A 27,620-nucleotide genomic window follows, 5' to 3' on the forward strand; every position below is an offset into this window, starting at 1 on the left:
GCTCGCTCACCCATTTAAAAAGATTGCGGGACGATCCGTTAGCCGTTTTCTAACATCCGGTTCACAATCCGGTCCACATCCGGTAATTTTTGCCTTAATTTAAAGGACCTGACTGAAAAGACCTTGGCAACAGATGAACAGTGGGTGAAATGGATCTGCCATTAAGTTAAGCATCATGAATAGGCAGGTATAGGGTATCTCTATAGCAGAAAGAGATATCAAAACCGTTTTGATGGATGAAATCCCGTCAAAGTAAGAGTGACAAAGGTCCCATGTGTATTGACCAATTACCATTTTATGATTAAAGCGAGAGAGAGAGAGACACAGACAGATAGGGAGAGGTTCCCTGCAGGCTGCGCGCTGCAGCAGAGGGAGAGAGAGACACACACAGACAGACAGACAGAGAGAGAGAGGTTCCCTGCAGGCTGCATGCTGCAGCAGAGGGAGAGAGAGACACAGACAGACAGACAGAGAGAGAGAGGTTCCCTGCAGGCTGTGTGCTGCAGCAGAGGGAGAGAGAGAGAGAGACACACACAGACAGACAGAGAGAGAGAGGTTCCCTGCAGGCTGCGTGCTGCAGCAGAGGGAGAGAGAGACACACACAGACAGACAGATAGGGAGAGGTTCCCTGCAGGCTGTGTGCTGCAGCAGAGGGAGAGAGAGAGAGAGAGACACACACAGACAGACAGAGAGAGAGAGGTTCCCTGCAGGCTGCGTGCTGCAGCAGAGGGAGAGAGAGACACACACAGACAGACAGAGAGAGAGAGGTTCCCTGCAGGCTGCACGCTGCAGCAGAGGGAGAGAGAGACACACACAGACAGACAGAGAGAGAGAGGTTCCCTGCAGGCTGCATGCTGCAGCAGAGGGAGAGAGAGACACACACAGACAGACAGAGAGAGAGAGGTTCCCTGCAGGCTGCACGCTGCAGCAGAGGGAGAGAGAGACACACACAGACAGACAGAGAGAGAGAGGTTCCCTGCAGGCTGCATGCTGCAGCAGAGAGAGAGAGAGACACAGACAGACAGACAGAGAGAGAGAGGTTCCCTGCAGGCTGCATGCTGCAGCAGAGAGAGAGAGAGACACACACAGACAGACAGAGAGAGAGAGGTTCCCTGCAGGCTGCACGCTGCAGCAGAGAGAGAGAGAGAGAGACACACACAGACAGACAGAGAGAGAGAGGTTCCCTGCAGGCTGCGCGCTGCAGCAGAGGGAGAGAGAGACACACACAGACAGACAGACAGAGAGAGAGAGGTTCCCTGCAGGCTGCGCGCTGCAGCAGAGGGAGAGAGAGACACACACAGACAGACAGACAGAGAGAGAGAGGTTCCCTGCAGGCTGCGCGCTGCAGCAGAGGGAGAGAGAGACACACAGACAGACAGACAGAGAGAGAGAGAGGTTCCCTGCAGGCTGCGCGCTGCAGCAGAGGGAGAGAGAGACACACACAGACAGACAGAGAGAGAGAGGTTCCCTGCAGGCTGCGCGCTGCAGCAGAGAGAGAGAGACACACACAGACAGACAGAGAGAGAGAGGTTCCCTGCAGGCTGCGTGCTGCAGCAGAGAGAGAGAGAGACACAGACAGACAGACAGAGAGAGAGAGGTTCCCTGCAGGCTGCACGCTGCAGCAGAGGGAGAGAGAGACACACACAGACAGACAGAGAGAGAGGAACCTGCAGGCTGCACGCTGCAGCAGAGGGAGAGAGAGACACACACAGACAGACAGACAGAGAGAGAGAGGTTCCCTGCAGGCTGCGGGCTGCAGCAGAGGGAGAGAGACACACACAGACAGACAGAGAGAGAGAGGTTCCCTGCAGGCTGCGCGCTGCAGCAGAGGGAGAGAGACACACACAGACAGACAGACAGAGAGAGAGAGGTTCCCTGCAGGCTGCGTGCTGCAGCAGAGGGTGAGGGAGACGTGTCTCGTCTCCATAGCGTGGGTAACCAAACGGATCATTTGTTTTTTACACACAATCATCACAAGTTTTAGCAGAAGCAGGTGCATGAAACGGTCTTGGCTGAATGGAATATTACAAAGCACTTCTAAACAGCTCCTACTTTGCTCGCTTTAGCCACGTGTGGGGAATGGGACACACAGGAGAGTTGTCATGGTTGCTTTAACCTGCTTATTTTAATTTGAGCTTTGCTAGTTTGCTTTCACCTCGTTGAGGTCAACACTGTTGTCGGGATCCGTGATCGTGATATAAAGCATAATTGCACCCCGGTGTTTTCATTCAAATCAGCTCAAGGCAAACCATGCATGCAGGACGGGGCTTGCATTGCGTGGTACGTCTTGCGCTGCTGATCCTAAACCAGCGTAATCATCACATGTAACACAGCCGTTCATGATGCTGGAACACACTAACCTGATCCTAGGTCAGCCTAAATGATCACACTTTAAACAGAACTTTTTTCTCCTCCGCAGCGCTGCGCAGCATGAGCGCACATGCAGCGGACAGAGAGAAAGATTATACAGTCCGACACACAATCACACACTCATTGTGCTTTTTGTTGTTGTTGCAAATGTTAATAAAATATTCAGACAGTACACACACACACGTCACACACAGCCATACACATAGTCTATAGGAGTTGGTGTAGTCCTTTGATATAAGGATATTTTCCATTGAAATGCATCGACGATGAATCTACACTGTTCCACCTGGATGAACCAGATAAAACTTGAATTGTGTTATATTTCTATTCTATAAAGCTGTAGGTGTTTTCTGCTCTAGAGAATTGGGCTACTGTATGTTCTTCCCACTCGTCCAGCTCGCCCACGTTGATGGTGCTGACGAACAAAATTAGGTTGTCAAGAGAGCTGAAGGACTCGAATAACAACCCACTAATAACGAACCTATACTGAACCGATACGGCATATTTATCAAGAGAGAGGTTTCAAGCTGTTCTGTGGGTTTACCTGGCACTTTATGTAATCGTGTGCTGACCATGGACCCCACTTATGGGCCTACATGGCCCTCAGACCCCAAGTGGATGTGGCAGTCGGATTGTTCCCACGGAAAACCTGACCGTCTTGTCTGTGCTCCCAGGTTGAGTTGACGGATGTGCAGAAGAAGTACTACAGGGCCATCCTGGAGAGGAACTTCACCTTCCTCAGCGCCGGAGCCACCAGCAACAGCAACGTCCCCAACCTGCTCAACACCATGATGGAGCTGCGCAAGTGTTGCAACCACCCCTACCTCATTACTGGTACTGCACCTTAACATTTACCACCCCTACCTCATTACTGGTACTGCATCTTAACATTTACCACCCCTACCTCATTACTGGTACTGCATCTTAACATTTACCACCCCTACCTCATTACTGGTACTGCATCTTAACATTTACCACCCCTACCTCATTACTGGTACTGCATCTTAACCTTTACCACCCCTACCTCATTACTGGTACTGCATCTTAACATTTACCACCCCTACCTCATTACTGGTACTGCATCTTAACATTTACCACCCCTACCTCATTACTGGTACTGCATCTTAACATTTACCACCCCTACCTCATTACTGGTACTGCATCTTAACATGTACCACCCCTACCTCATTACTGGTACTGCATCTTAACATTTACCACCCCTACCTCATTACTGGTACTGCATCTTAAACTTTACCACCCCTACCTCATTACTGGTACTGCATCTTAACATTTACCACCCCTACCTCATTACTGGTACTGCATCTTATAATTTACCACCCCTACCTCATTACTGGTACTGCATCTTAAACTTTACCACCCCTACCTCATTACTGGTACTGCATCTTAAACTTTACCACCCCTACCTCATTACTGGTACTGCATCTTATCATTTACCACCCCTACCTCATTACTGGTACTGCATCTTATCATTTACCACCCCTACCTCATTACTGGTACTGCATCTTAACATTTACCACCCCTACCTCATTACTGGTACTGCATCTTAACATTTACCACCCCTACCTCATTACTGGTACTGCAACTTAACATTTACCACCCCTACCTCATTACTGGTACTGCATCTTAACATTTACCACCCCTACCTCATTATTGGTACTGCATCTTAACATTTACCACCCCTACCTCATTACTGGTACTGCAACTTAACATTTACCACCCCTACCTCATTACTGGTACTGCATCTTAACATTTACCACCCCTACCTCATTACTGGTACTGCATCTTATCATTTACCACCCCTACCTCATTACTGGTACTGCATCTTAACATTTACCACCCCTACCTCATTACTGGTACTGCATCTTAACATTTACCACCCCTACCTCATTACTGGTACTGCATCTTATCATTTACCACCCCTACCTCATTACTGGTACTGCATCTTAACATTTACCACCCCTACCTCATTACTGGTACTGCATCTTAACCTTTACCACCCCTACCTCATTACTGGTACTGCATCTTAACATTTACCACCCCTACCTCATTACTGGTACTGCATCTTAACATTTACCACCCCTACCTCATTATTGGTACTGCATCTTATCATTTACCACCCCTACCTCATTATTGGTACTGCATCTTAACCTTTACCACCCCTACCTCATTACTGGTACTGCATCTTAACCGTTGAACTGCCAATCCCAATTATTTTGTTTGGGTAACAAATTGGCATATTTTTAATTCATTGTTTTAACATACAAGAAAGATCTGGTGGTTTGAAAAGATGTTTTAATTTTTTTTTCATTGATAGTGTATTCTCTCGAATTGCCACCAGATGGCGGGAAAGCACCATTATGCTGATTTTGGCCAAAATAGACGAATCTTCCTAAGTCACTTCCGGTTCAACGATCAACAACATCCTGTAGTATTTTGACCCTAGTCAATAGCTTGGCTGGTCCGGATTGCTAAGCTAATGCTATTCATAACTAAGTCAAATTAACCTCAAATCAACCCCAAAATATCGCAAAATATCACATTTTTTACAGTGACGCACATAGAGACGCGTGCACGATCACGCGGATTTCGGACGTTTTTTGGTAAATTACATCCAACATTAGTGATATTAGCGAAAAAATTGCTCTTTTGACCCCGCGATAACTGATATTGATTGTCATTCCGTTTTTTCCGGGAACGGCAGGTTTGTATTTTTAGCAATAATCCGTTTTTTCCGGGAACGGTAGGCCAGGGGTTAACACTTACCACCCCTACCTCATTACTGGTACCTTATTATTGTACCAGTCGGCCAGAATGGAATGGGCTAGGAGTACTTCTGCTATGATTGTTAATACAAAGAAGCTGATGAAACATCACTTGTTTATTTCCGTCACGGATTGACACCGACATGCTTCGGTTACCTTAAACAAGAAAAATATGAATCTCATACATACTCTAATGAGTAACACAACTCTATGCTTGTTCCTCTGGTCCCTCTCTGGTCATCCAGGCATACTCTAATGATTAACACAACTCTATGCTTGTTCCTCTGGTCCTTCTCTCTGGTCATCCAGTCATACTCTAATGAGTAACACAACTCTATGCTTGTTCTCTGGTCCCTCTCTGGTCATCCAGGCGCAGAGGAGAAGATTGTAGCGGAGCTGCGGGGGAAGTATGACCCCATGGCCCCGGACTTCCACTTGCAGGCCCTGATTCGGTCGGCCGGCAAGCTGGTGCTGCTGGACAAGCTGCTGCCTCGCCTCAAAGCCGGCGGACACAAGGTGCTCATCTTCTCTCAGATGGTGCGCTGCTTGGACATCCTGGAGGACTACCTCATCAACAAGAGGTACGAGAGGAGTGTTCCACGGAAAGAGATTTGATGTTGAAATTGGGCAATGAAACCTTTTCACTTCATCATTATGGGGTATTGTATGTAGATTGATGAGGGAAAAAACGAATTTAATCCATTTTGAAATGAGGCTGTAACAAAACAAAATGTGGTAAAAGTGAAGGGGTGTGAATACTTTCCGAAGGCACTGTATATTCTTTCAGAGCGAATGTTTTTTTTTAACGCCAGGCCTAAATGGGATAAGCACTTCATCCTCTGTTTTTCCCCCAGATACCTGTATGAACGTATTGACGGCAGAGTGCGGGGGAACCTCAGACAGGCCGCAATCGACCGTTTCAGTAAGCCCGACTCGGACCGCTTCGTCTTCCTGCTGTGTACCCGCGCCGGAGGTCTGGGCATCAACCTCACCGCCGCCGATACCTGCGTCATCTTCGACTCTGACTGGAACCCTCAGAACGACCTCCAGGTACTACACTATACCTATACCTATACACTATACATGTGTCATCTTCGACTCTGACTGGAACCCTCAGAACGACCTCCAGGTACTAGAAAGCTTCGTTTTACCCCCCCTTTGTGTAAAATCAAGTGACAATTTATACGTACATTTGGGGAGCCTTAAGTTGTGGAAAATGTGGGGTGCATACTTAGTTTAGACTAGTCATTGGTTAGACATGGGTTAAGGTTAGGTTTAGGTGTGCTGCCTCGTGGGAGGTTAGGTTTAGGGTGAGGGTTTGAGATGGGTTGTAGTTGTAGGACTAATGACTGGTCTAACCAATGACTAGTCTTAACCAAAAACTGTCTAAACTAAGTACTGCAGCCGGAAAATGTTTGATTATTTGAATGGCTTTATTCACATTTTCCTGTGAAAGTCATAATCATAAAAGAAAAACATATTTGTTGTGTCATTTAGAGTTTCCAGTGGAGGTATTTTCCCCTGTATATTTTGGTCATTTAGAGTTTCCAGTGGAGGTATATTTTGGACACAACCTTTTTATTTTCCTGACATTTTGAACGCTCACCGGCTGCTTCTCCTCGTGACCTTAATCCCACCGTCTTCGTCCTCCACCTCCAGGCCCAGGCTCGGTGCCATCGTATCGGCCAGTCCAAGGCAGTGAAGGTGTACCGCCTCATCACCAGGAACTCCTACGAGAGGGAGATGCTGGACAAGGCCAGTCTGAAGCTGGGTCTGGACCGGGCCGTGCTGCAGAGCATGAGCGGCAACAAGGAGGGCATCAACGGCGGGGTGAGAACAGAACTCCACGTTATGTTCAGTTTGGGTTGGGACACTTTTGCTTCCGATCCGTTCCCATTACCTCAATTTCTGTGTTAGTCGATACCGAATACCGATACCAGTGTCGTGATCTCATGTTGTGTTTATAGCTATATCTCGTGTTGTGTTTATAGCTATATCTCGTGTTGTGTTTATAGCTATATCTCGTGTTGTGTTTATAGCTGACTCATCACTCAAATGTGCACTTGCAGTTTGGGCAACTCCAAAGAAAACTCCACATGTCCCAACATTTTATTTACCTGCCATAGTGTCAACCCCTTACCCCTGTGTCGGATCTGTGGTTAGACAGGCATATTCACCGATACCGATATGACAAATAAGGGCCGATCCGATACTTTCCCTATCGGGACATCTCTATTATGGGCTCCATTTTCGTCACCGATAAACCCCTTATCCCTAAACTTCTTTGCCTTTTTTTTTTTTTTTTACTATTTTGCAAAAACGTTGAATTTCTTTTCTTTCTTTTGGGTCTTCTGAGCTAAAAAGTTCGGAAACCATTGATCTAGAATATGCATCAGAGTTTTGAGATGCCAAAGTATGCAACTATGTTTTTCCTTTTTGCATATTTCGCTTCAGAACACTTGAGCTAAATGGCCCTTTCTGCACCCTTTCCCTCCTCCAGACGGTCCAGCAGTTCTCCAAGAAGGAGATCGAGGACCTGTTGAGGAAAGGCGCCTACGCCGCCATCATGGACGAGAACGACGAGGGGAACCGCTTCTGCGAGGAGGACATCGACCAGATCCTGCAGCGGCGGACCACCACCATCACCATCGAGAGCGAGGGGAAGGGCTCCACCTTCTCCAAGGCCAGCTTCGTGGCGTCCGAGAACCGCACCGACATCGCCATCGACGACGTCGACTTCTGGCAGAAGTGGGCCAAGAAGGCCGACATTGACTTTGACACTATGAACAGAAAGGTAAAGGCTATAATCATACGGTAACAGTGACCAGGATATATATATATATATATATATATATGTTGCTATAACCAACTAGCCTCGCATAGCCAGCCTTCATCTGCCTTTGCAATGCAGATTAAGATTAAGGCCCCATTTGGACTGGCAGCCAAATCCAGCCTGAATCAGATCTGAGCCCCACATCCAGATTGGAATCTTATTTGTTTAAATGAGTCATGTGACATGTTGGACTCATTTAAACCAATCGGATTTCGATCTCCATGTGGCACAGATCTGATTGGCCTAAGCCTCTCAATTGTGGGAGGACACGGCTGAAGTGGTGACGAGCCAACCAGATTCGTCTGGAACCAGTCTATAACCAACCAGGGCCCGGTATTCAAATATACGCTACACTTCCTCTGCCAACCTGGGGGGGCAGTGGACTGACCTCATGCTTCCTTCTATGCATGAGGAGTCCAAGCTGCTTCTTTTCACCTTACAGGGGAGAGTTTCCCCGACCGGATGTGGAAGGAACACGTTATTCCGACAAGTTCCTTTCCCCTCCATCAGTCGCCCCGGCTGGCCAGGGGGAGGTAGTTTTAGAGACCAGGATTACGGCATGTTTTTGTGAGGGTACCTACCCTATAGGGGACACGGGGAGAACATGCAAACTCCACACAGAAAGGCCCTTTTGCCAACCCCGCCTCGGGGATGGTGAGGTCACTGATGACGTGCCCAGTGCCCACAGCATCCCCAGCGGGAATCGAACCCAGGACCTTCTAGCTGTGAGGCGACATATGCTAAAATACTAAATACGTAATACCGACCAGCAGTTATGTCAGGACTGATTTGGGTCATGACATCAGTCTTCCTTGCACACCTGAATAAAAAATGGCCGATACTATGGCCGGTTATTTACAAAAGCTAATCTATTGTGGAAACATGTAATAAGCACTTAGAATTAGTGTTGTTCTGCCAAATAGAATTAGGCAGCTCAACGTTTGATGGAGGCAGCTGCCTTGTAATTCTTCATGCAGGAAACATCCTGTGAGGTACTCTGGCTAAAAGCATATGATGTACAGTTATTATATTACAATCATCACTAACACGTCTCCCTCTCTGTTTTTGCCCTGTTGTTGCCTGCGTAGAACACCCTGGTGATCGACACTCCCCGAGTGCGCAAACAGACGCGACAGTTCTCCACGCTGCGAGGCGAGGGCGGCGAGCTCTCCGACGCGGACACGGACGACGAGTACCCTCCCGCCAACGCCCGACAGTCCCGTTCCTCGCGGCGCTCGGAGCGCCACAGCGGATCGGGGTACGGACGCACCGACTGCTTCCGGGTGGAGAAACACCTGCTCATCTACGGGTAGGCGGACCACACATGTACAACCAGGAACAACTGCTTAACCCATTTAGGCCTGACGTCTTCAAAATCCTGACAGTTTTCTGAAAAACCTTATATGTTTCTGTATCAGTGGTGCTCAATATTTCATGTCAAGGACCCCAAAAATGATATCTAATTGGCCGCTTTTCACTCACGTCCGTCTCTCTTTCCTCTCCGTGGGCAGCTGGGGGCGCTGGCGGGACATCTTGTCTCACGCCAGGTGTAAACGTCGCCTGGGCGAACGCGACGTGGAGACCATCTGCCGCGTCATCCTGGTCTTCTGTCTGCTCCACTACCGCGGCGACGAGAACATCAAGAGCTTCATCTGGGAACTCATCACGCCACCGGAGAACGGCCTGGGGCCACAACAACTGCTCAACCACTCTGGTAAGGAACTAGGAAGGCACACTGTTTGGAACTAATTACTGCTCAACCACTCTGGTAAGGAACTAGGAAGACACACTGTTTGGAACTAATTACTGCTCAACCACTCTGGTAAGGAACTAGGAAGACACACTGTTTGGAACTAATTACTGCTCAACCACTCTGGTAAGGAACTAGGAAGACACACTGTTTGGAACTATTTGCTGCTCAACCACTCTGGTAAGGAACTAGGAAGGCACACTGTTTGGAACTATTTACTGCTCAACCACTCTGCGGTAAGGAACTAGGAAGGCACACTGTTTGGAACTAATTACTGCTCAACCACTCTGGTAAGGAACTAGGAAGACACACTGTTTGGAACTATTTGCTGCTCAACCACTCTGGTAAGGAACTAGGAAGGCACACTGTTTGGAACTAATTACTGCTCAACCACTCTGCGGTAAGGAACTAGGAAGGCACACTGTTTGGAACTAATTACTGCTCAACCACTCTGGTAAGGAACTAGGAAGGCACACTGTTTGGAACTAATTACTGCTCAACCACTCTGGTAAGGAACTAGGAAGGCACACTGTTTGGAACTATTTACTGCTCAACCACTCTGGTAAGGAACTAGGAAGGCACACTGTTTGGAACTATTTACTGCTCAACCACTCTGGTAAGGAACTAGGAAGACACACTGTTTGGAACTAATTACTGCTCAACCACTCTGGTAAGGAACTAGGAAGACACACTGTTTGGAACTATTTGCTGCTCAACCACTCTGCGGTAAGGAACTAGGAAGGCACACTGTTTGGAACTAATTACTGCTCAACCACTCTGGTAAGGAACTAGGAAGGCACACTGTTTGGAACTAATTACTGCTCAACCACTCTGGTAAGGAACTAGGAAGGCACACTGTTTGGAACTATTTACTGCTCAACCACTCTGGTAAGGAACTAGGAAGGCACACTGTTTGGAACTATTTACTGCTCAACCACTCTGGTAAGGACCTAGGAAGACACACTGTTTGGAACTAATTACTGCTCAACCACTCTGGTAAGGAACTAGGAAGGCACACTGTTTGGAACTATTTACTGCTCAACCACTCTGGTAAGGAACTAGGAAGGCACACTGTTTGGAACTATTTACTGCTCAACCACTCTGGTAAGGAACTAGGAAGGCACACTGTTTGGAACTAATTACTGCTCAACCACTCTGGTAAGGAACTAATTTGGGTGAATATGTGGTCAAGTAACAGAAAGGACAGGGGAAAAACATAACCTAAACTAAAAACAGCGTTTGCTGAATCACATTCCCAATTTAAGCCATAATACCAATTCCAAAGCCAGGTTTACCTGTGCATGGTGTAATCCAGGATTTAGACAGAGTTACGCAAACTGTGTTCACTTCACGGGGCCTGTCCAATGGCGGCTCTCCTACATAGACTACGCATTGAGCGTGGGCACAACCAACTGGGCCAAGTCGTGGACCGGAAGTAGGCAGAAATGTATTGGACTCAGGCAATAGCCCAGCTTTAATGATCTTAAATCCCTTTATTTTATATTGTTTTGTAGTAATCGTACAACATTAAAGAGACTTTAGTTGTTACTGTACAATACTTTAACAGTTGGCTCTGGTGTAATCCTAGTCTTGCCTCATGTCCTCATGTCTATGCCTGTTATTCATAGAGGCTAATTCATTCTTTATTGCACCATTATTTGGACCCTGAAGTCTCTGAAACTGAAAAACGTTAATTTGTCTTAGCCAATTAACTAAATTGTATAAATGAGCCATGAGTGGTTCTTGGAACTCACGTGTCATTCCCTGCTCCCAGGTCTGTCCATCCCTGTGCCACGAGGCAGGAAGGGCAAGCGGGTGAAGACCCAGAGCACCTTCGACGTGCAGAAGGTGGAGTGGATACGCAAGTTCAACCCCGACACGCTGCTGGTGGACGACAGCTACCGAAAACACCTCAAACACCAGTGCAACAAGTTAGTGTACCTCAAACACCAGCACAACAAGTTAGTGTACCTCAAACACCAGCACAGCAAGTTAGTGTACCTCAAACACCAGCACAACAAGTCAGTGCCTACCACATTTATCCAGTTCATCCACACAGCATGTATATCGTTGCTGACAACTTTAACTTTACAGGAAACAGAAACAAATGCTGAAATCAATGCAATATACTACTGTATATTGTACACTTTAAACTCGACGTGCTTATTTTGGGCATGTTATTATAGGCAAATTGTTTCAAACATGTTAAAAAATATCAAAAATGCCAGATCTCAGAAAATGTTGTGAGCTTGTATATTTATGAAAAAAGAAAAAAAAAACATAAAATATGGTTTCTACCTGATAGCAATGATTGTTGTGTAAGTATAAACCTCTTGTGGTGTTTCCTCCTCCTGCAGGGTGTTGCTAAGGGTGCGAATGCTCTACTACCTGAAACAGGAGGTGATTGGTCAGCACGCTGACGCATTCCTGAGAGGAGTCAGTATCAGGTATCTAAAATGCCCTGTCCCTGTCATGCCCTGTCCCCTCATAGACACCCTGTCCCCTCATAGACACCCTGTCCCCTCATATACACCCTGTCCCCTCATAGACACCCTGTCCCCTCATAGACACCCTGTCCCCTCATATACACCCTGTCCCCTCATATACACCCTGTCCCCTCATAGACACCCTGTCCCCTCATATACACCCTGTCCCCTCATAGACACCCTGTCCCCTTATATACACCCTGTCCCCTCATACTGTATACACCCTGTCCCCTCATATACACCCTGTCCCCTCATATACACCCTGTCCCCTCATAGACACCCTGTCCCCTCATATACACCCTGTCCCCTCATAGACACCCTGTCCCCTTATATACACCCTGTCCCCTCATACTGTATACACCCTGTCCCCTCATATACACCCTGTCCCCTCATATACACCCTGTCCCCTCATAGACACCCTGTCCCCTCATAGACACCCTGTCCCCTCATATACACCCTGTCCCCTCATATACACCCTGTCCCCTCATACTGTATACACCCTGTCCCCTCATATACACCCTGTCCCCTCATATACACCCTGTCCCCTCATATACACCCTGTCCCCTCATATACACCCTGTCCCCTCATATACACCCTGTCCCCTCATATACACCCTGTCCCCTCATATACACCCTGTCCCCTCATACTGTATACACCCTGTCCCCTCATATACACCCTGTCCCCTCATATACACCCTGTCCCCTCATATACACCCTGTCCCCTCATATACACCCTGTCCCCTCATATACACCCTGACCCCTCATATACACCCTGTACCCTCATATACACCCTGTCCCCTCATATACACCCTGTCCCCTCATATACACATGCACGTCACCCTGTCCACTGTAAAGCTGACTTGATGTCTTTCATGCACGTCCCCTGAACACTGTAAAGCTAACTTGATTTCCTTTCCAGGGATGCCGACGTTGACATCTGGATGCCTGAGATGGAACAGCAGGAGGTGCCAGCAGGGTGGTGGGACACGTGGGCCGATCGCTCCCTCCTCATCGGAGTCTACAAACACGGTGTGTCTTGTTCATGTGTTGTCCTGATGCACGTGCAGAAAACTGCACTTGATTATTATAGGCCTAGTGTTTGTTGGGGAAACGCCATCATTTCTCAGGCTAACGCTCAATACACCTACAGTACTACTAGGCAAGGTGGTTCTATTTGTATCGCACATTTCAACAACAAGGCAATTCAATGTGCTTTACACAGGACATCAAGCAAAGGAAACTCAATTATAAAATAACATAAGCATGCATAAAACAAAAGATGGTTATATAAAATAACACTCATCTTTAACTTTTTCTAATAACCTAAAACAAGAACAAAACAAAGAAAAAACTAAGTTGTCCTTTAAACTGCTGTATCCTTTACCGTCTCCTGCATGTGCCTCTAGCTTCGAGGGTGCCAATGTGCCATCACGGTCCTGTATTCTAAAAGCCTTGCTCGTCTTTGCTCACAGGCTATGAGATGTACACCACAATGCGCGCCGATCCCTACCTCAGCTTCCTGGAGAGAGCCGGTCGACCCGACGACAAAGCCATCGATGCCGAGCAGCACACGGGGGACGGCGAGATGGGAGACGAGTGAGTAGACTAGACCACCTCTGTAACCGCCACCAATCAATGTCCACCTTTTTCCCCACTCTCTGTGACACTTTTATGTTTGCGTGACTTCCAGCGGTGACTACGACAAATATTCGGAGGATCCAGAATTCAAGCCTGCATCGAGACTCCCCAAGGACCTCTACGATGAGGGTGACTCTATGAACATGGACGAGGAGATCTCCGTAGAGGACACGACGCCAGGTCCTAGAGTCCACCAGAGCTCCTCCACCCAGAGCGGCGCCTGCGAGTGGCCCAGCAGCTCCACGCTCACGGCCCGCCTGCGGCGCCTGATCACCGCCTACCAGCGCACCTACCGCCAGGAGCAGCTGAAGATCGAGGCTGAGGCCAAGGGCGACCGCAGACGCCGGCGCTGTGAACAGGCCAGCAAGCTGAAGGAGATCGCTCGCCAGGAGCGCCAACAGAGGTAGGTTAATGAGTACAATTTGCTGGCTTGGTGCAATGAAGGAGCACTGGACCACAGTGGACCAGTGTGTCCTGTATTGATTGCTGCTCTAACCATGTATGACCAGATTTGACTGAGAGACTGCCATCGCGCAAATTCCAGCTTTTCCAAAATGAGTTTATAGCACAGACTCTTCACATACTACAGCATGTCTAAGTGTCATAGCTGAAATCGACATGTAAATATGAAATAAATGCTTAAACATGTAGCTAGGTGTAATGTTAGAGACCACAGAAGTGAATCTTTCAAGCCTGTTTTCTCAACTCGCTGTTTCTCTGCAAGACATTACTCTATAAGCCATATCTCCAAAACTAGCGGGCCAAACTGAACAACCAATATGTCAATTTGAAGCTATGATTCCCTGCTTTCATATGACATGGGGCATATGACAATAAATCCAATGGCAGTCCCTCAGTCAAATTTAGTCACATGGTCCAATGCACAGTTGGTCGTCGTTGTCCAACTCCCCCTGGCTTTACCTCTCTCCCCCGTTCTCATTCTCCCAGGTGGACTCGTAGGGAGGAGTGTGACTTCTACCGCGTCGTGTCCACGTTCGGCGTAGAGAAACTAAAGGGGGAACCGGGCCTCCCCGACGGCAAGGACTCTGGAGACTTCGAGTGGTCCCGCTTTCGCACCTTTGCTCGTCTGGACAAGAAAACGGACGAGAGCCTGAGTCGGTACTTCCGGTGCTTCGTAGCGATGTGCCGCCGGGTCTGCCACCTGCGGCCGTCGCGTGACGGTGAGAACCCGGGTCACAAATACTGTTCTTTCTTATGTTTTCCATAGTTTCTGTCGAGCATTGCATTCTAGCTTTGCACTTAAATAACTGATACTTCTCACAGTTTGTGAAGCTAAGGAACATTATATTTTTTTCTCAAGTGTGTCTGATTATTTTTTTTCCAGTGAATCAGCTTCAGTTAAATGCCAAGAATGTGTTTTGTACAAATTATTATGATTTTATTTGGGCCCCAGGGGCAAATTTGACAAAGGCTATAATGTCACTGAGTGGTGCATCCAGACACTACAACAAGCCTCTTATTAATTATCCCAAAAACATTTTCTCCTGCCCCCCCAGATCCATCGGACGCCTCCCAGTCTCTGGCCCCCATCACGGAGGAGCGCGCGTCCCGCACCCTGTACCGCATCAGCCTGCTGCGGCGCCTCCGAGAGCGCGTCCTCCCCCACGCCGCCCTGGAGGAGCGTCTCCCGCTGGCCCCGCCCAGCCCCGAGCTGCCCTCCTGGTGGAGCATGCCCACCCACGACCGCGAGCTGATGCTGGGCGCCGCGCTGCACGGCGTCAGCCGCACGGAACTCTCCATCTACGCCGACCCGCAGTTCTCCTTCGGCCTGGTCCGCCAGGACTTTATGGCCAACCAGCAGGCTCCTCCTCCAGCTCTTCCTCCTCCACCTCCTCCTCCTCCTCCTCCCCCCCAGCCCTCCTCCGCCTCCGTCACGACGCCCCTCATCACGCCGAAGGTCGAGGACGAGGACGATGAAGATTTGCCCGACGTGAAAGAGGAAGAGGTCGACACCAGTTCCCCGCTACGGCTGCTCGGAGCCGAACTCAAACCGGAGCTCCAGAGCACGCCCTTGACTCACCACGACGGCAAGAGCGGAGGGCGGAGCTGGGGCTTCAAGAGGCCGAGGGAGAGGGACAGGGAGAGGGAGAGGGGCTCCAGAGCCGACAGGGTGAAGGAGGAGGAGAAGGAGGGGAGGGAAGCGACGTCTGACACGGATTCAGATTCCGGCGAAAGCGGCACGTCAACCTCTGAACCGGGGAGCAGCGACGAGAGCAGAGAAAGCGAGGGAGAGAGAGAGAGAGGTTAGTCTGTCGCATCAGGAATCCTGTATAATAATAATGGTCAGGTGTATTCTCTTCTCTCTCTAGGTATGAAGATGTGTATAATAATGGTGTATGTGTGTCATGTACTACCACTCATGTGGTTCTCTTCTCTCTCTAGTTATGAAGAGAGAAGATGGAGATGGAGATGAAGATAACAGCTTACTCTCCATGACTCCATCACAAGACGGCCCTCCTGTCCCTGATCCCCTCAGACTGGACTGGCCCAAGGTAAGATACCATGGGTTCACTTAACATTGACTGCTATGCTTGTTTCAGTCTCTGTCCATTCATGTGCCGAGGGTATTTAAAAGTGAGGTGTCTTTTTCAAGGGGCAAAAATTACCCCGGGCCTTTAACCGGATGTTCGCTCACTGATAAGCAATCATATCGTGGGAGGATCGCGGACCACCCGAGGCATGATCTTATTTGAACCGCTATCGGCTATCATTAAGTCACCTAGACACGTTGACAGAGAACGCAATCTCAAACGGAATCAATATAAAACATTAAAAGACGAGAGATCTCGGTTGTAATTGAAAGGAGGAGTTATCTCGTCTTTGGCAGTGAATGTGTTGAGAATAAAAGACCGTCTGAGACACAGACGTGCCCTTCATTGAACTGGTCTCTGTGCCAAACAGGACCGCGTGTTGATCAACCGGCTGGACAGCTTGTGCACCATGGTGGTCAGCGGCCAGTGGCCGACGGGCCGGCGCTACATCCCAGAGGTTCAGCTCACCCCGTCGGGCCCCGAAGAGGTGGTTGGAGACGAGATGAGCTACATGCGGCTGATGCAGCGCAAGGCAAACAGCACGCCCGGAGCCGAGGGAGAGGACGGGGAGAACTTCACCGTCAAACTCCTCAAGGTATGAGGAACGGGAATGTTGAAGCGCCACAGCTCTGACTCTGTTCAGCGGAGCCATGTCTCCACACAGGGGCATTATGCACTTTATGACAGGATCCAATGAAATATACGGACATATTGTAAACCCTCTTACTGCTGCGTACGGTTGTGGTTTGAAATTTTACATCGTGCCTCAACCAGGCAGACTGGGATCATGAAGGTCGGCGAAAGTGAGCACAGATATGTCTTTGTCGAAGTTTACTCTCCTCCAAGTTCAGCTATAAACGCAGGTCAAGGTCACACATATTTTTGTTAGAATTATTTTCTGTACATTTACATTAACGTATATCTGTTTATACCAAATATTTAATGGAATCATATTTAAAATAAAATAAACCTAAAATAAACCTAGCTTGACTTTAGAATTGTGCAAAGTCTGCATGCATCTTTTTCTCCGCGTTAAAAGCCTGTGTAATTGTGGCCGATCTGCGACGCACCCTACTGTACTAGTCCCCTCTGTGACCCACGCAGTTTGATAAGCACTGGTTTGGAGCTTCAACGCTTGCTTCATCACAGCCCTCTGTGTGTCTCTTCCACCGTCAGGAGGAAGGCTTGAAGCTGACCTTCTCTAAGCATGCCCTGATGCCCAACGGGTCAGGAGGGGAGCAGAGCAGCGGCCGCAAGAAGCGCAAAGACCACGAGGTACAGAGCAGAGATGGGCATAATGTGGAGTAAAGTGTTGAACGATTTATATTAGATTTGTCCCGATCGGTATCCGGAAAAGTATCGGATCGGCCCTTATTTGTCATATCGGTATCTGTGAATATGCCAGTCTAACCACAGATCCGACACAGGGGTAAGGGGTTGACACTATGGCAGGTAAATAAAATGTTGGGGCATGTGGAGTTTTCTTTGGAGTTTCCCAAACTGCAAGTGCACATTTTAGTGAGGAGTCTGCTATAAACACAACACGAGATATATAGCTAGATAGCTATAAACACAACATGAGATCACGACACTGGTATCGGTATTCTGTATCGATATCGGCTAACACAGAAATGGAGGTATCGGGATCGGATCAGAAGTGACATCCCTAATTTATATGTACCGATTTAAATGTAAATGGAAGTGTGTAAAGGCTCTTTCGCAGAATAAAAGCGTGTTTTACAAAAAAAAATTATGTTGATGTAGAATTTGAATGTCAATGACCGAACGAGGCTTTGAACTCCTTCAGTATAGCCCTACTACGCACAGCACAAACACTGAGTGTGATTGAAGCAGACATGCAGACATGTTTTACTCCAATCAACGTGTGTGTGTGTGTGTGAATGAATTAATTTTTATTTTCGTGTCTTGTCGTTAAGACCCATCCCTTACGGGATTATAAGACACCAACAACATAAATAAACAATATCACGTTCACTTCCCACACAGAAGCTACACAAAGTATTTGATCAAAACAAAAACAGAAATAAGCATTATCATAAAATAAAATACATCACATATAAGTTTTCTTTGTCCGTATGTCCCAAGCTTTCTCTATATATTATGCTAATGCAAATATATTTTGTTCGAAAATCCATCTCAGTCACTCTGCATCACTTAACCACATCAGATCTCTATTTTTACATCTGTTAAATAACTTTTGACGTAGCTCATGATACAACGGGCAATAGAAAAGAAAATGGAACTCATTCTCAATATCATATATATCACAGTAGGTGCAAATACGTTGTTCTTCTGGAACTCCTCTATACCTCCCAGTCTCAAGGTGCAAGGGGCAGATCCCAGAACGGAGTTGGGCACATAGGGATCTTTGTCTTTTGGATAATGGGGCACAAACATACTTTTCACTAGCGTAACAGCTTTTTATCGTAACAAATGTTCTCAACTTTGGTTTATACAATATGTCCTGTGACCATTTGTTCTGAAATAAACTATAAAGTGTGTCTTTAACCATGGAGATGTTTACAACCCTGTTATTTAGAAAACTGTCATGTAACCCAGTTCGTACAAGAGTGTCCTATATTGCACTTGCCCATGCACCTTTTACTGATACATCCCAGTTGAAAATCTTCCTAGCAACTCTGTTCTTATCTCACACGGCTCCCAGCCCATGTCTCCTGTTATTGCTAATACAGGCGCAAATTTGTGCACTCCGTATGGCTCTATTCTGAACCATTTGTCCCTTCATATTCATGTTTGAGCCCCATATTCCCGCCATATGTGTGTGTGTGTGTGTGTGTGTGTGTGTGTGTGTGTGTGTGTCTCACACACACACAGGCTACAGATGTAAACTTTTAGTTTTTATCTTTGGCAGCCTAGGGCATGTGCATAAGTTGGTTGTGAGGGGCTTACAAATGGCCGGCCTTTCCAAAAGGAGAGCCAAGCAGTTAGCGAGGTATTGCTCAGTTTCAGCCATTATAGGAAGCCGCTCAATTTGGAGGAGGCGTTGTTTCCTTTATCCATGATGTATGTCTGCTGCCCTGTGTCCGACATGTCAGCTGTACTGTATGTAACGATGCTTTGCCGTCCATGCACGTTGTAACTGTCAAACTGCACTGGCAGTGTTTATGTCCTTTGTACAAGGTATTCCTGTACTTCTCATTATGTGGACATAAATAAACATTTCAAATGTGTACCACTCAGGCCTCTCAGTTATCAGACCCGGAGGGACTGGTCCTCCAACATGACCCAACGGAGCGTACCCCGCGGCGCAGAGACCCTCCCACCTGGCTGAAGGAGAACCCCGACTATGAGGTGGAGGGAGACATGCTGGAGGTAACGCACTTTAAAGGACGAAATTAGGAGCTTTAATAAAACTTTAATCCGAGACGGCGGGTCGTGTAGAACTGTTTACATTGACATTGCTACTGCTTCCGGGTTAAAACAGAGGGCTCTTCTGCAATTTCTGCATTGTCGTGCATTCTCCCGGCACCTCCCGTAGTAAAGGGCGAGAACTAGTTAATCTATCATTTTGCTGCTGCCGGGAAGAAACCTTGTATTTCCATGTTTCAATGTCACATTTCAGTGTACCACTTTTTCACGAGAAGTGACGGACACCTCGAGAAGCCCCAGACACCTCCTAACGGCGGGGCTCCACCAGGCGCGTTGCGTCTCCGTCGTGTGCGTCAAAAAACGAACCGGGGCAATTTTAATGCAGTCGCGCAACAGAACGCGGGCAGTGGAGCCACCCTTCATTGATTAAAAAGGGAACATTCCCTGATGGTGACGGAGACGCGACGCTGACGCGCCCAGTGGAGCCCCGGTGTAAGACTCTGACTGGAGCGTGTGTACTCAAGTGAGGGCAGGCTTCCACGTTGGTGCTTCACTAGTCTCTCGTAGCCAGATAACTACTGCGAGAGGCAACAGTCTGGCAACTCGAGACTAGTGCTTCACAGAGGCTTCCGCGTGTCTCACAGAGTGGACTTTCTTTTTTAATAACCGTATTCCCCCGCCCCGTTTCTCCGTGGTACCCTAGCTTCTGGTGAACAGGAGCAAGAGGAAGAGGAGGAGGAAGAGGGCCGACAAAGCCATCACAGGCAACGAGAAGATCAAGCTCATCCACATGAGGACGGGAAAGAAGGTGAGATAGTGAGATACACTTTGTAGAGGCTGTCAGTGATCATACAATACACTCCATCTCTAACTGGAAAGAACACACAACGGGACCTTTCCTGTAGAGACCGTTGCTGTGTAAAAAGTGACATTTAGAAGCTGGTGGTTTAACGTTGTGTTGCTTTCCGTCGTCCTCAGGTTGGAGCCGCGGTCTGCCCCATGCTGCAGGGTTAGGGTTTAACGTTGTGTTGCTTTCCGTCCCTCCTCAGGTTGGAGCCGCGGTCTGCCCCATGCTGCAGGGTTAGGGTTTCACGTTGTGTTGCTTTCTGTCCCTCCTCAGGTTGGAGCTGCATCCTGCCCCATGCTGCAGGGTTAGGGTTTCACGTTGTGTTGCTTTCCGTCGTCCTCAGGTTGGAGCTGCATCCTGCCCCATGCTGCAGGGTTAGGGTTTCACGTTTTGTTGCTTTCTGTCCCTCCTCAGGTTGGAGCTGCATCCTGCCCCATGCTGCAGGGTTAGGGTTTCACGTTGTGTTGCTTTCCGTCCCTCCTCAGGTTGGAGCTGCATCCTGCCCCATGCTGCAGGGTTAGGGTTTCACGTTGTGTTGCTTTCCGTCCCTCCTCAGGTTGGAGCTGCATCCTGCCCCATGCTGCAGGACCTGAGGGAACACCTGGAGGAGAACCATGACCACGCTGTAGCTCCGCTGTGGGCCGAAACGGTCCGCAACTCTGTAAGTTCTGGGAAGCAGTGTTTATTTTTATATCACGGCCCATTATTTATCTGGTATTTGAGCCTCGGACCACCATTTAGCCTCTCAGACTCACAGTGCGTTTTAACAGCGGGCGAGCATTGCCCCACACATCGCCTAATTGCCCGTTATCGCCCAAAAGATTAATTATTTTTATCTTCTCGGGCGATGTTGCTCCGCCCACCTTTCGACCATCGCCTGTTCGCCGGTAGTCGCCGGGTCCCATAGACAAATAATGCACTTCCAGGAAATTCATCTGGCTGTCGCCCGCTGTTAAAACGTACTGACTGTTAGAATATATTTTGTTGTCATTGTTTAACAGTTCCATGTTGTATTGATGTTGGTACAACAGAGACAACAGGCAAACAATTATTCTACGTTCCCTAATTGTGTACACTTCTTCTAAATTATGTAATGAAGATGTTTAACAATAATTTAACTCTTGAGAGTGTGTAGTGAAACCAAAAAGATCTATAATGGTCCATTTGGTTACTAAGTCAGCATCATTTAGCTGTGGACCACCTGGAACCCCTTCAAGGACCTGGTTGAAAACCACTGAATATTTAAGCAAACCCTATATGTGATTGATTATGTAGCACGAATAGCAGAAATAGCAGATCTAAGGCCCCATTTACACTGGCAGACAAATCCAGCCTGAATCAGATCTGTGCCTAGATTGAAATCTGTTTCTGAAATCAGATTCCATGTGGCTCAGATCTGACTCAGGCTGGATTTGGCTGCCAGTGTAAATGGGCCTAAGAAGCTCTCACAACGTGCAAGAATGCAGCATCGTTAAATCATTGGCACAGTAAAATTTATCAGATTTGCCTGTTGTCTGAACAAAGCCTTAGTTGCACCAGCATTGTCCTCCTTGTGAAGCACTTTTGCATGCAGACTAGTCAGCACACTAGGACATACACACAAACAGCCTAGCATGGATACTGTAGTTGTGGTTTCCCCACTAAATATCACATTGTTTTGCAGCTTTGTTTGTAATATGCACGTTACAGTAGGTACAGTAGGTAGCTTGATAGGTAGGTAGGTGGGTAGATATTTTATTGTCCTTGCGGAAATTCATTTTGTGCCAAGCAGTCATCGGTATACAAAACAATCACAACATATACACAATACATAGACGGATCACACAATACATTGACAATACTACACAGCTCTGGCAGAGAGGGAACAAGAAAGAAAAGAATACCAGTCATAGTTCCAAGAGGCATGACATTACATTTTATGGACAGAACTGAGATGGGGCCCGTTTGTTCAGAAGTCCTATACTTGAAGCCATAGCCTGCAACGAGTCCCCCCGATGGTATAAGATGGTATTGGCTAGTAACTTACTATCGACAGGTAAAGAAAGATCGGCGACATCCATTATTAGCCTCTATAACATTGCAGCACTCTCATCTTGCAGGGTTTCCTACCCGAGAGCCTCTTCCACCGCCTCCTCTCGGACTCGGACATGCCCAAGAAGGCCCGGCGCCGCCACCACCACCATCACCACCATCACGCTCCGGCGCCCGCCCCCGAAGAAGAGGACCCTCTCCTGGGGGGAGTGGAGGAGGAGGAGGAGACCCTGGTCTCGGACGGTGCCTACATGATGGACGACGAGGAGCTGGAGACCTCCCACCACTTCCTCACCAGCCCGGACTTTGAGGTGAAAATGGAGGGCGGCGACAGCCTCTCCCAGGGCGGCTACGACAGCTCGGATCAGGAAGCCCTGCTGGGAGACGTCATCATGACGCAGAAAGACTCGGACGACTCCTCTAGCTCAGAGGATTGACCCGACAACAACAACAACAGCCCCAGACGTTTGTTTGTTTGTCTGTCCGACGTGGTCACCTCTCACTCTCTCTCGAAACAAAATGAAATCATGTGTTGTCATGATATCATGTTATTCCTCATTTATTTTTATCAAGTGTATCTGAAATATGGATGAATAATTCCGTTCCTATTTTTATTCATTTGTTTTATGTAATGTTTTTGTTTATTTTGTTTATTTTTTTTGATCAGGAAACAAAGCAGGTTTGCACCCCCACCCCGTGTTTCATTCCCGTATATCCTCGGAAAACATCCTCTCCCTCCGTGTGTCCTACTACTCGGGCCTGCAACCAGGTGGCGCCAAAATGCCACGCACTCTTCTTATTGTTTCACAACTTGCAGCTTCCTCCAGTCTTCGTAATACCAACGCATTCCCAGCCGTGACCAAAAGGGGGGGGGGGGGGGGGGCGCCCAGCTGTACAGAAACACACACACACACACACACATCCTGATTTGTTTTGATCAATGAGCCTCTCTGCTGGCGCTATGTGAAAATGGGTTGAGTGGATGGACACAGACACACATACACACACATGTACTGCAGTGAACATGATTTGAGATCCCCCTCGATATGATTTAATTCAGCCACGGTATGTGCATCTAGACGAGTCGCAGAGCTACGAGGGGATCATCCCGGTGTGTATGTGTGTGTGTGTGTGTGTGCGTGTGAATGTACATGTTTTTCATTCTAGGGGAGGGAACGGAGAGGGAGGGAGCGTGAAGGGGGGGAGGGGGTATATTAGTTACTGATGCAGTGCTAGGAGGATGATGGGTGTATTGTATAATGTAGAGCTGGTCAGTTGTTGTGCTAATGGTGCAAAAGATGACAGCTACGAGTAATTATTCTTGTTTTATGACCTGACTGTATCTGTGATATGAAATAACAGCAATCTACAGTGAAAGCAACCGTGTCCCTTTGTGTGTCGTCGTGAAGGTTGGTGTCGTCAAACAAAAACACGATAAGGAAGTCAATCTGACAGTATGTGTGCCTTCATCCTGTAATCTATAATATAGGTGCTCCGATCGATCGGCCACTGATCGGCGATCGGATGATTTTTCACTCCAAATGACTCGGATCTGTGATCGGCAATTTGCCCCGATCTGGAGAAACCGATGTTTTTATACCATTTTTAAGTGGTATAAATGTCAATCAGATGTATAGTATAATATCGTTTTGCATCTTTGTGACCAGCCTAAACATTCTCCCCTTCCTCCCCCCACACACACACACACAAACAGTTTTTACATGGGGACATGTCTGGGACATGGGGACGGAAACCACCTAAATCCATTTTTGAGGTTTTGGATTATTTTTTGCATAAATCAGTGCTGTTGAAAAAGTGAGGGGTGCTCTTATCTTCATCATCATACATCACATTCTGTGCTCATACGCAAACACAAAACTGTATTTTGGGCCCATTCCATTCTCATACACACACACACACAGCTGTGCATAGGAATTAGGAAGGGCTTGCACCCCTCAAACTATTGAAAAAATGAAAAGTAGTAAAGCGCTTCGGGCAAAACCTTAACTCCATTGGACCCTCAAACTGACTGCTAAAGCAATAAACTCCACCACCTCTCTCCCTTTCATGGGGTAGTATTGCTTTGTTTCCAAAATATAAGGTTTTCCTGATAAATTAACATTTGGGAGTTTATTCCCGACAGCAGAGATTCATTTTGTAAATATTCAAAATATCACCTTACGCACAATATCTGTATCGGCCTATCATGAAAAAAAAACAATCGGTGATCAGGATCTGTCCCCAAAAACCTGATCGGAGCACTTCTAAATTCTGTATACTGTGCTACAAATGGCCTTGATTGCACGTGTCCCTGGTTGGTTAAATGGACATGTATTCACACACAGTATTACATTTAGGCCTAATCATGTGCTGTCCCTTCAAAGTAATATTGCAAAACCATATGCAAATGAAATATTTGTCCCGAAGGGGGTGTGTGTGTGTGTGTGTGTGTTTCAAACATAGTATCTACAATACACAGTTAATAATAGTTGGAATTACATCATTGTTCTGAACTGAAAAGCACATCAATTATTTTGACAGTTGGACACATTTAGGATATATTATACTGTAATTGGGGCTATGAATTGATGGTCTCAATCTAATCGTGCAGATGATTTTAAACAAGCCCAAAATGATGCTTGTGCGTGTGCGCACACACACTCTAGTGGGTTGTTGCTGGCTGCAATGCTATCCCATTGGCTGAGAGGTCGGCTAGAGGCAAAAACTGTCTGGTTGCCTAGAGACGAGGCAGCCAATCGGAAAGATGGGTGACTGGCAGCCAATGAAATTATAAGTTGCCACTACTACCAACCTGATAGATTGTAGAACAGCCTTCTTTGCAGCTGGTAAAAATAACACTGGTGCTAAAATGTGTTTCTTTCACTTGCCACTAAGTGTTGGGATTGAATGACTTCCTTGCCCTGGCTGTCGCAACGCGCACAAGAAATGTGGTGCTCAGTGTAGTTGTAGTGCTTGGTGAGATAACAGAGAAAAGAACAAGCAGTATGAAGAAAGCTACTGGGTAAGTAAGTGGACCAACAAGCTATCTGCCAGCAATGGGAAAGACATGACTTCAAGTGAGTCCACAGGGGGGCGGCTTCCATTGATTGATTGGTACGAGGGGGAGGGGGGGGGGGGCAGTTACAAATTGCAGTTAGGTGCTTTTATGGTGGTTTTGAAGGAGGGTAAGGAGTCTCACTTTGATGTCTGTTGGTATGGCATTCCACATGTTTCGGTGGCATGGCAGTAGAACAAATCAATGCGTGCCTGGTCTGGTAACCCCATGTTTGAGCCGAAACTGGGTTGAACGAGATCAGTCGTGGAGCTCCCTCTGGTGTTGTGCCTGTGTGTCTTTTACATTATTGTAAGTATAGTTTGAGAGGTGCATGGTTGCGGCGGTCTCCTAAAGCTGTTGTATGCATCTTTGAAACATCTCACTAACACTCAAGCGACCGAGCAGGTCTCCGTAAACAGAGAGTATGTAAAACTGCGTCCTATGGAGAGTGGAATAACCGATCAGGGGCCCAAAAGGGGCTAGTGTTCGCCCTGAAACTGGGAGGTCAGGGTTCGATCATACCAAAGACTGTAAAAATGGGACCCAATGCCTCCCTGCTTGGCACTCTGGATTTCTGGGGTCATATCAATTAATCAAATGATTCCCGAGCGCGGCACGGCTGCAGCTCACCGCTCCAAGAGATGGGTCAAATGTGGAGGACAAATTTCACTGCGGTAACGTGTGACACATCGTATGACTTTGACTTTGTACTCTTGTCCTCTATCCTGAGCCATCCCACCCTATATTGAGCAGGGAGGCCATGTATAACCTGATCAGTTTCTTTTAGGGTTCTGAAGGTTTGTTTTTAATGCCTTTGTGTTGTACCATGAGGTGCATGGATAGTCATATCCATGCATCCAAAGCCATTATGACTATTAGTCATAATGGCATTGGATGAGTGCTCGGTCCAGCTAGTGTCCTCAGTGTATAGGTACATTTGTTTTGAAATGATAGGCCTATTGTACGGTACCACACACACGCATACTAAATAAGTATCTTCTATCTTGGCAGGCCAATCTAATAGGCCAGTCGATCTAACCTAAAAAAAGCCTGACCCAAAATAGATTGCAATAGTAACCGTTCAAGGTTTTTTAGGATCCATAGGGCCGTTTGCACCAAATCAAGGTTTATCTATTTATCCAGTTGCACCAAACTTTAAACCTCCTGAGCCCCAATCCCCCGCCGGCGGGGGCTAGAGGCTGTCCACCTCATGAACAGCTCTCAGCGGGTAAATGGGGTACAGACTGCTTGAAAGTCAGGCATTTCAAGGCCACCTAGTTGGTGACCATGGATATGCCTGCTGTGCCTACCTGATGACCCCCGTTTTGCACCCTCAAACACCAGCAGAGGGACGGTACAATACCACCAGCCACATTAAAGCTAGAGGTCTTGTGGAGAGAGTGTTTGGAGTTTGGACACGGAGGTTTCCCTGCTTGCGGGATGGGCTTCGAACAAAGCTAGAGACAACATTGACAGTCATTGTTGCAGTGGCAGTGTTGTACAACTTTGGAAAGAGATATGGAGACGACGAGCTCCGTCCCCATGGGGACGGAGAAGATGACCAGCAGGAACACGATGCTGAAGAGGGTCCCCATGACGACGGAGAAGATGACCAGCAGGAACACGATGCTGAAGAGGGTCCCCATGACGACGGAGAAGATGACCATAGCAGGAACACGCTGCTGCCACTGCAAATGGAACTGCTGTCCGGATGACCTTATTGAGAACCATTTTGCTGCTTAATTAGGGTGTGTATTATGTACACACAAGCCTAAAGGAGAACTTTTCTCTAGCATTCGAATAAAAAAATCATTTTGTAATTATAATAATCACTTTTACAAAATGATGTGTACTGTACAGCGAATACAATGAGCCCTGTTCAAGGCCTGTGTTTTGAGAAAGATACTCTGAATGAAACATGTCAA

At 47.4% G+C, this 27,620-nt stretch overlaps 1 protein-coding gene across 1 annotated transcript in view; it reads left to right on the top strand.

Moving 5' to 3' along the window:
- Positions 1 to 23,789, top strand: part of chd8 (chromodomain helicase DNA binding protein 8) — a 47,839-nt gene extending 24,050 nt beyond the window's left edge. Inside the window, 21 exon segments of the mRNA XM_083782898.1 lie at positions 3,045 to 3,204; positions 5,524 to 5,734; positions 6,008 to 6,203; positions 6,813 to 6,983; positions 7,654 to 7,947; positions 9,075 to 9,295; positions 9,498 to 9,700; positions 11,511 to 11,667; positions 12,094 to 12,183; positions 13,141 to 13,250; positions 13,694 to 13,817; positions 13,912 to 14,262; positions 14,808 to 15,040; positions 15,377 to 16,125; positions 16,274 to 16,372; positions 16,782 to 17,006; positions 17,588 to 17,686; positions 19,634 to 19,765; positions 20,466 to 20,570; positions 21,166 to 21,270; positions 22,709 to 23,789. Of these exon segments, the coding sequence (XP_083639024.1) occupies positions 3,045 to 3,204; positions 5,524 to 5,734; positions 6,008 to 6,203; positions 6,813 to 6,983; positions 7,654 to 7,947; positions 9,075 to 9,295; positions 9,498 to 9,700; positions 11,511 to 11,667; positions 12,094 to 12,183; positions 13,141 to 13,250; positions 13,694 to 13,817; positions 13,912 to 14,262; positions 14,808 to 15,040; positions 15,377 to 16,125; positions 16,274 to 16,372; positions 16,782 to 17,006; positions 17,588 to 17,686; positions 19,634 to 19,765; positions 20,466 to 20,570; positions 21,166 to 21,270; positions 22,709 to 23,077 (4,404 nt within the window). The 3' untranslated portion in view covers positions 23,078 to 23,789.
- The last annotated feature ends 3,831 nt before the right edge of the window (positions 23,790 to 27,620 follow it).

Source organism: Protomyctophum parallelum, assembly GCF_964188405.1.
Source record: "Protomyctophum parallelum genome assembly, chromosome: 14".
Taxonomy (NCBI): Eukaryota; Metazoa; Chordata; class Actinopteri; order Myctophiformes; family Myctophidae; genus Protomyctophum; species Protomyctophum parallelum.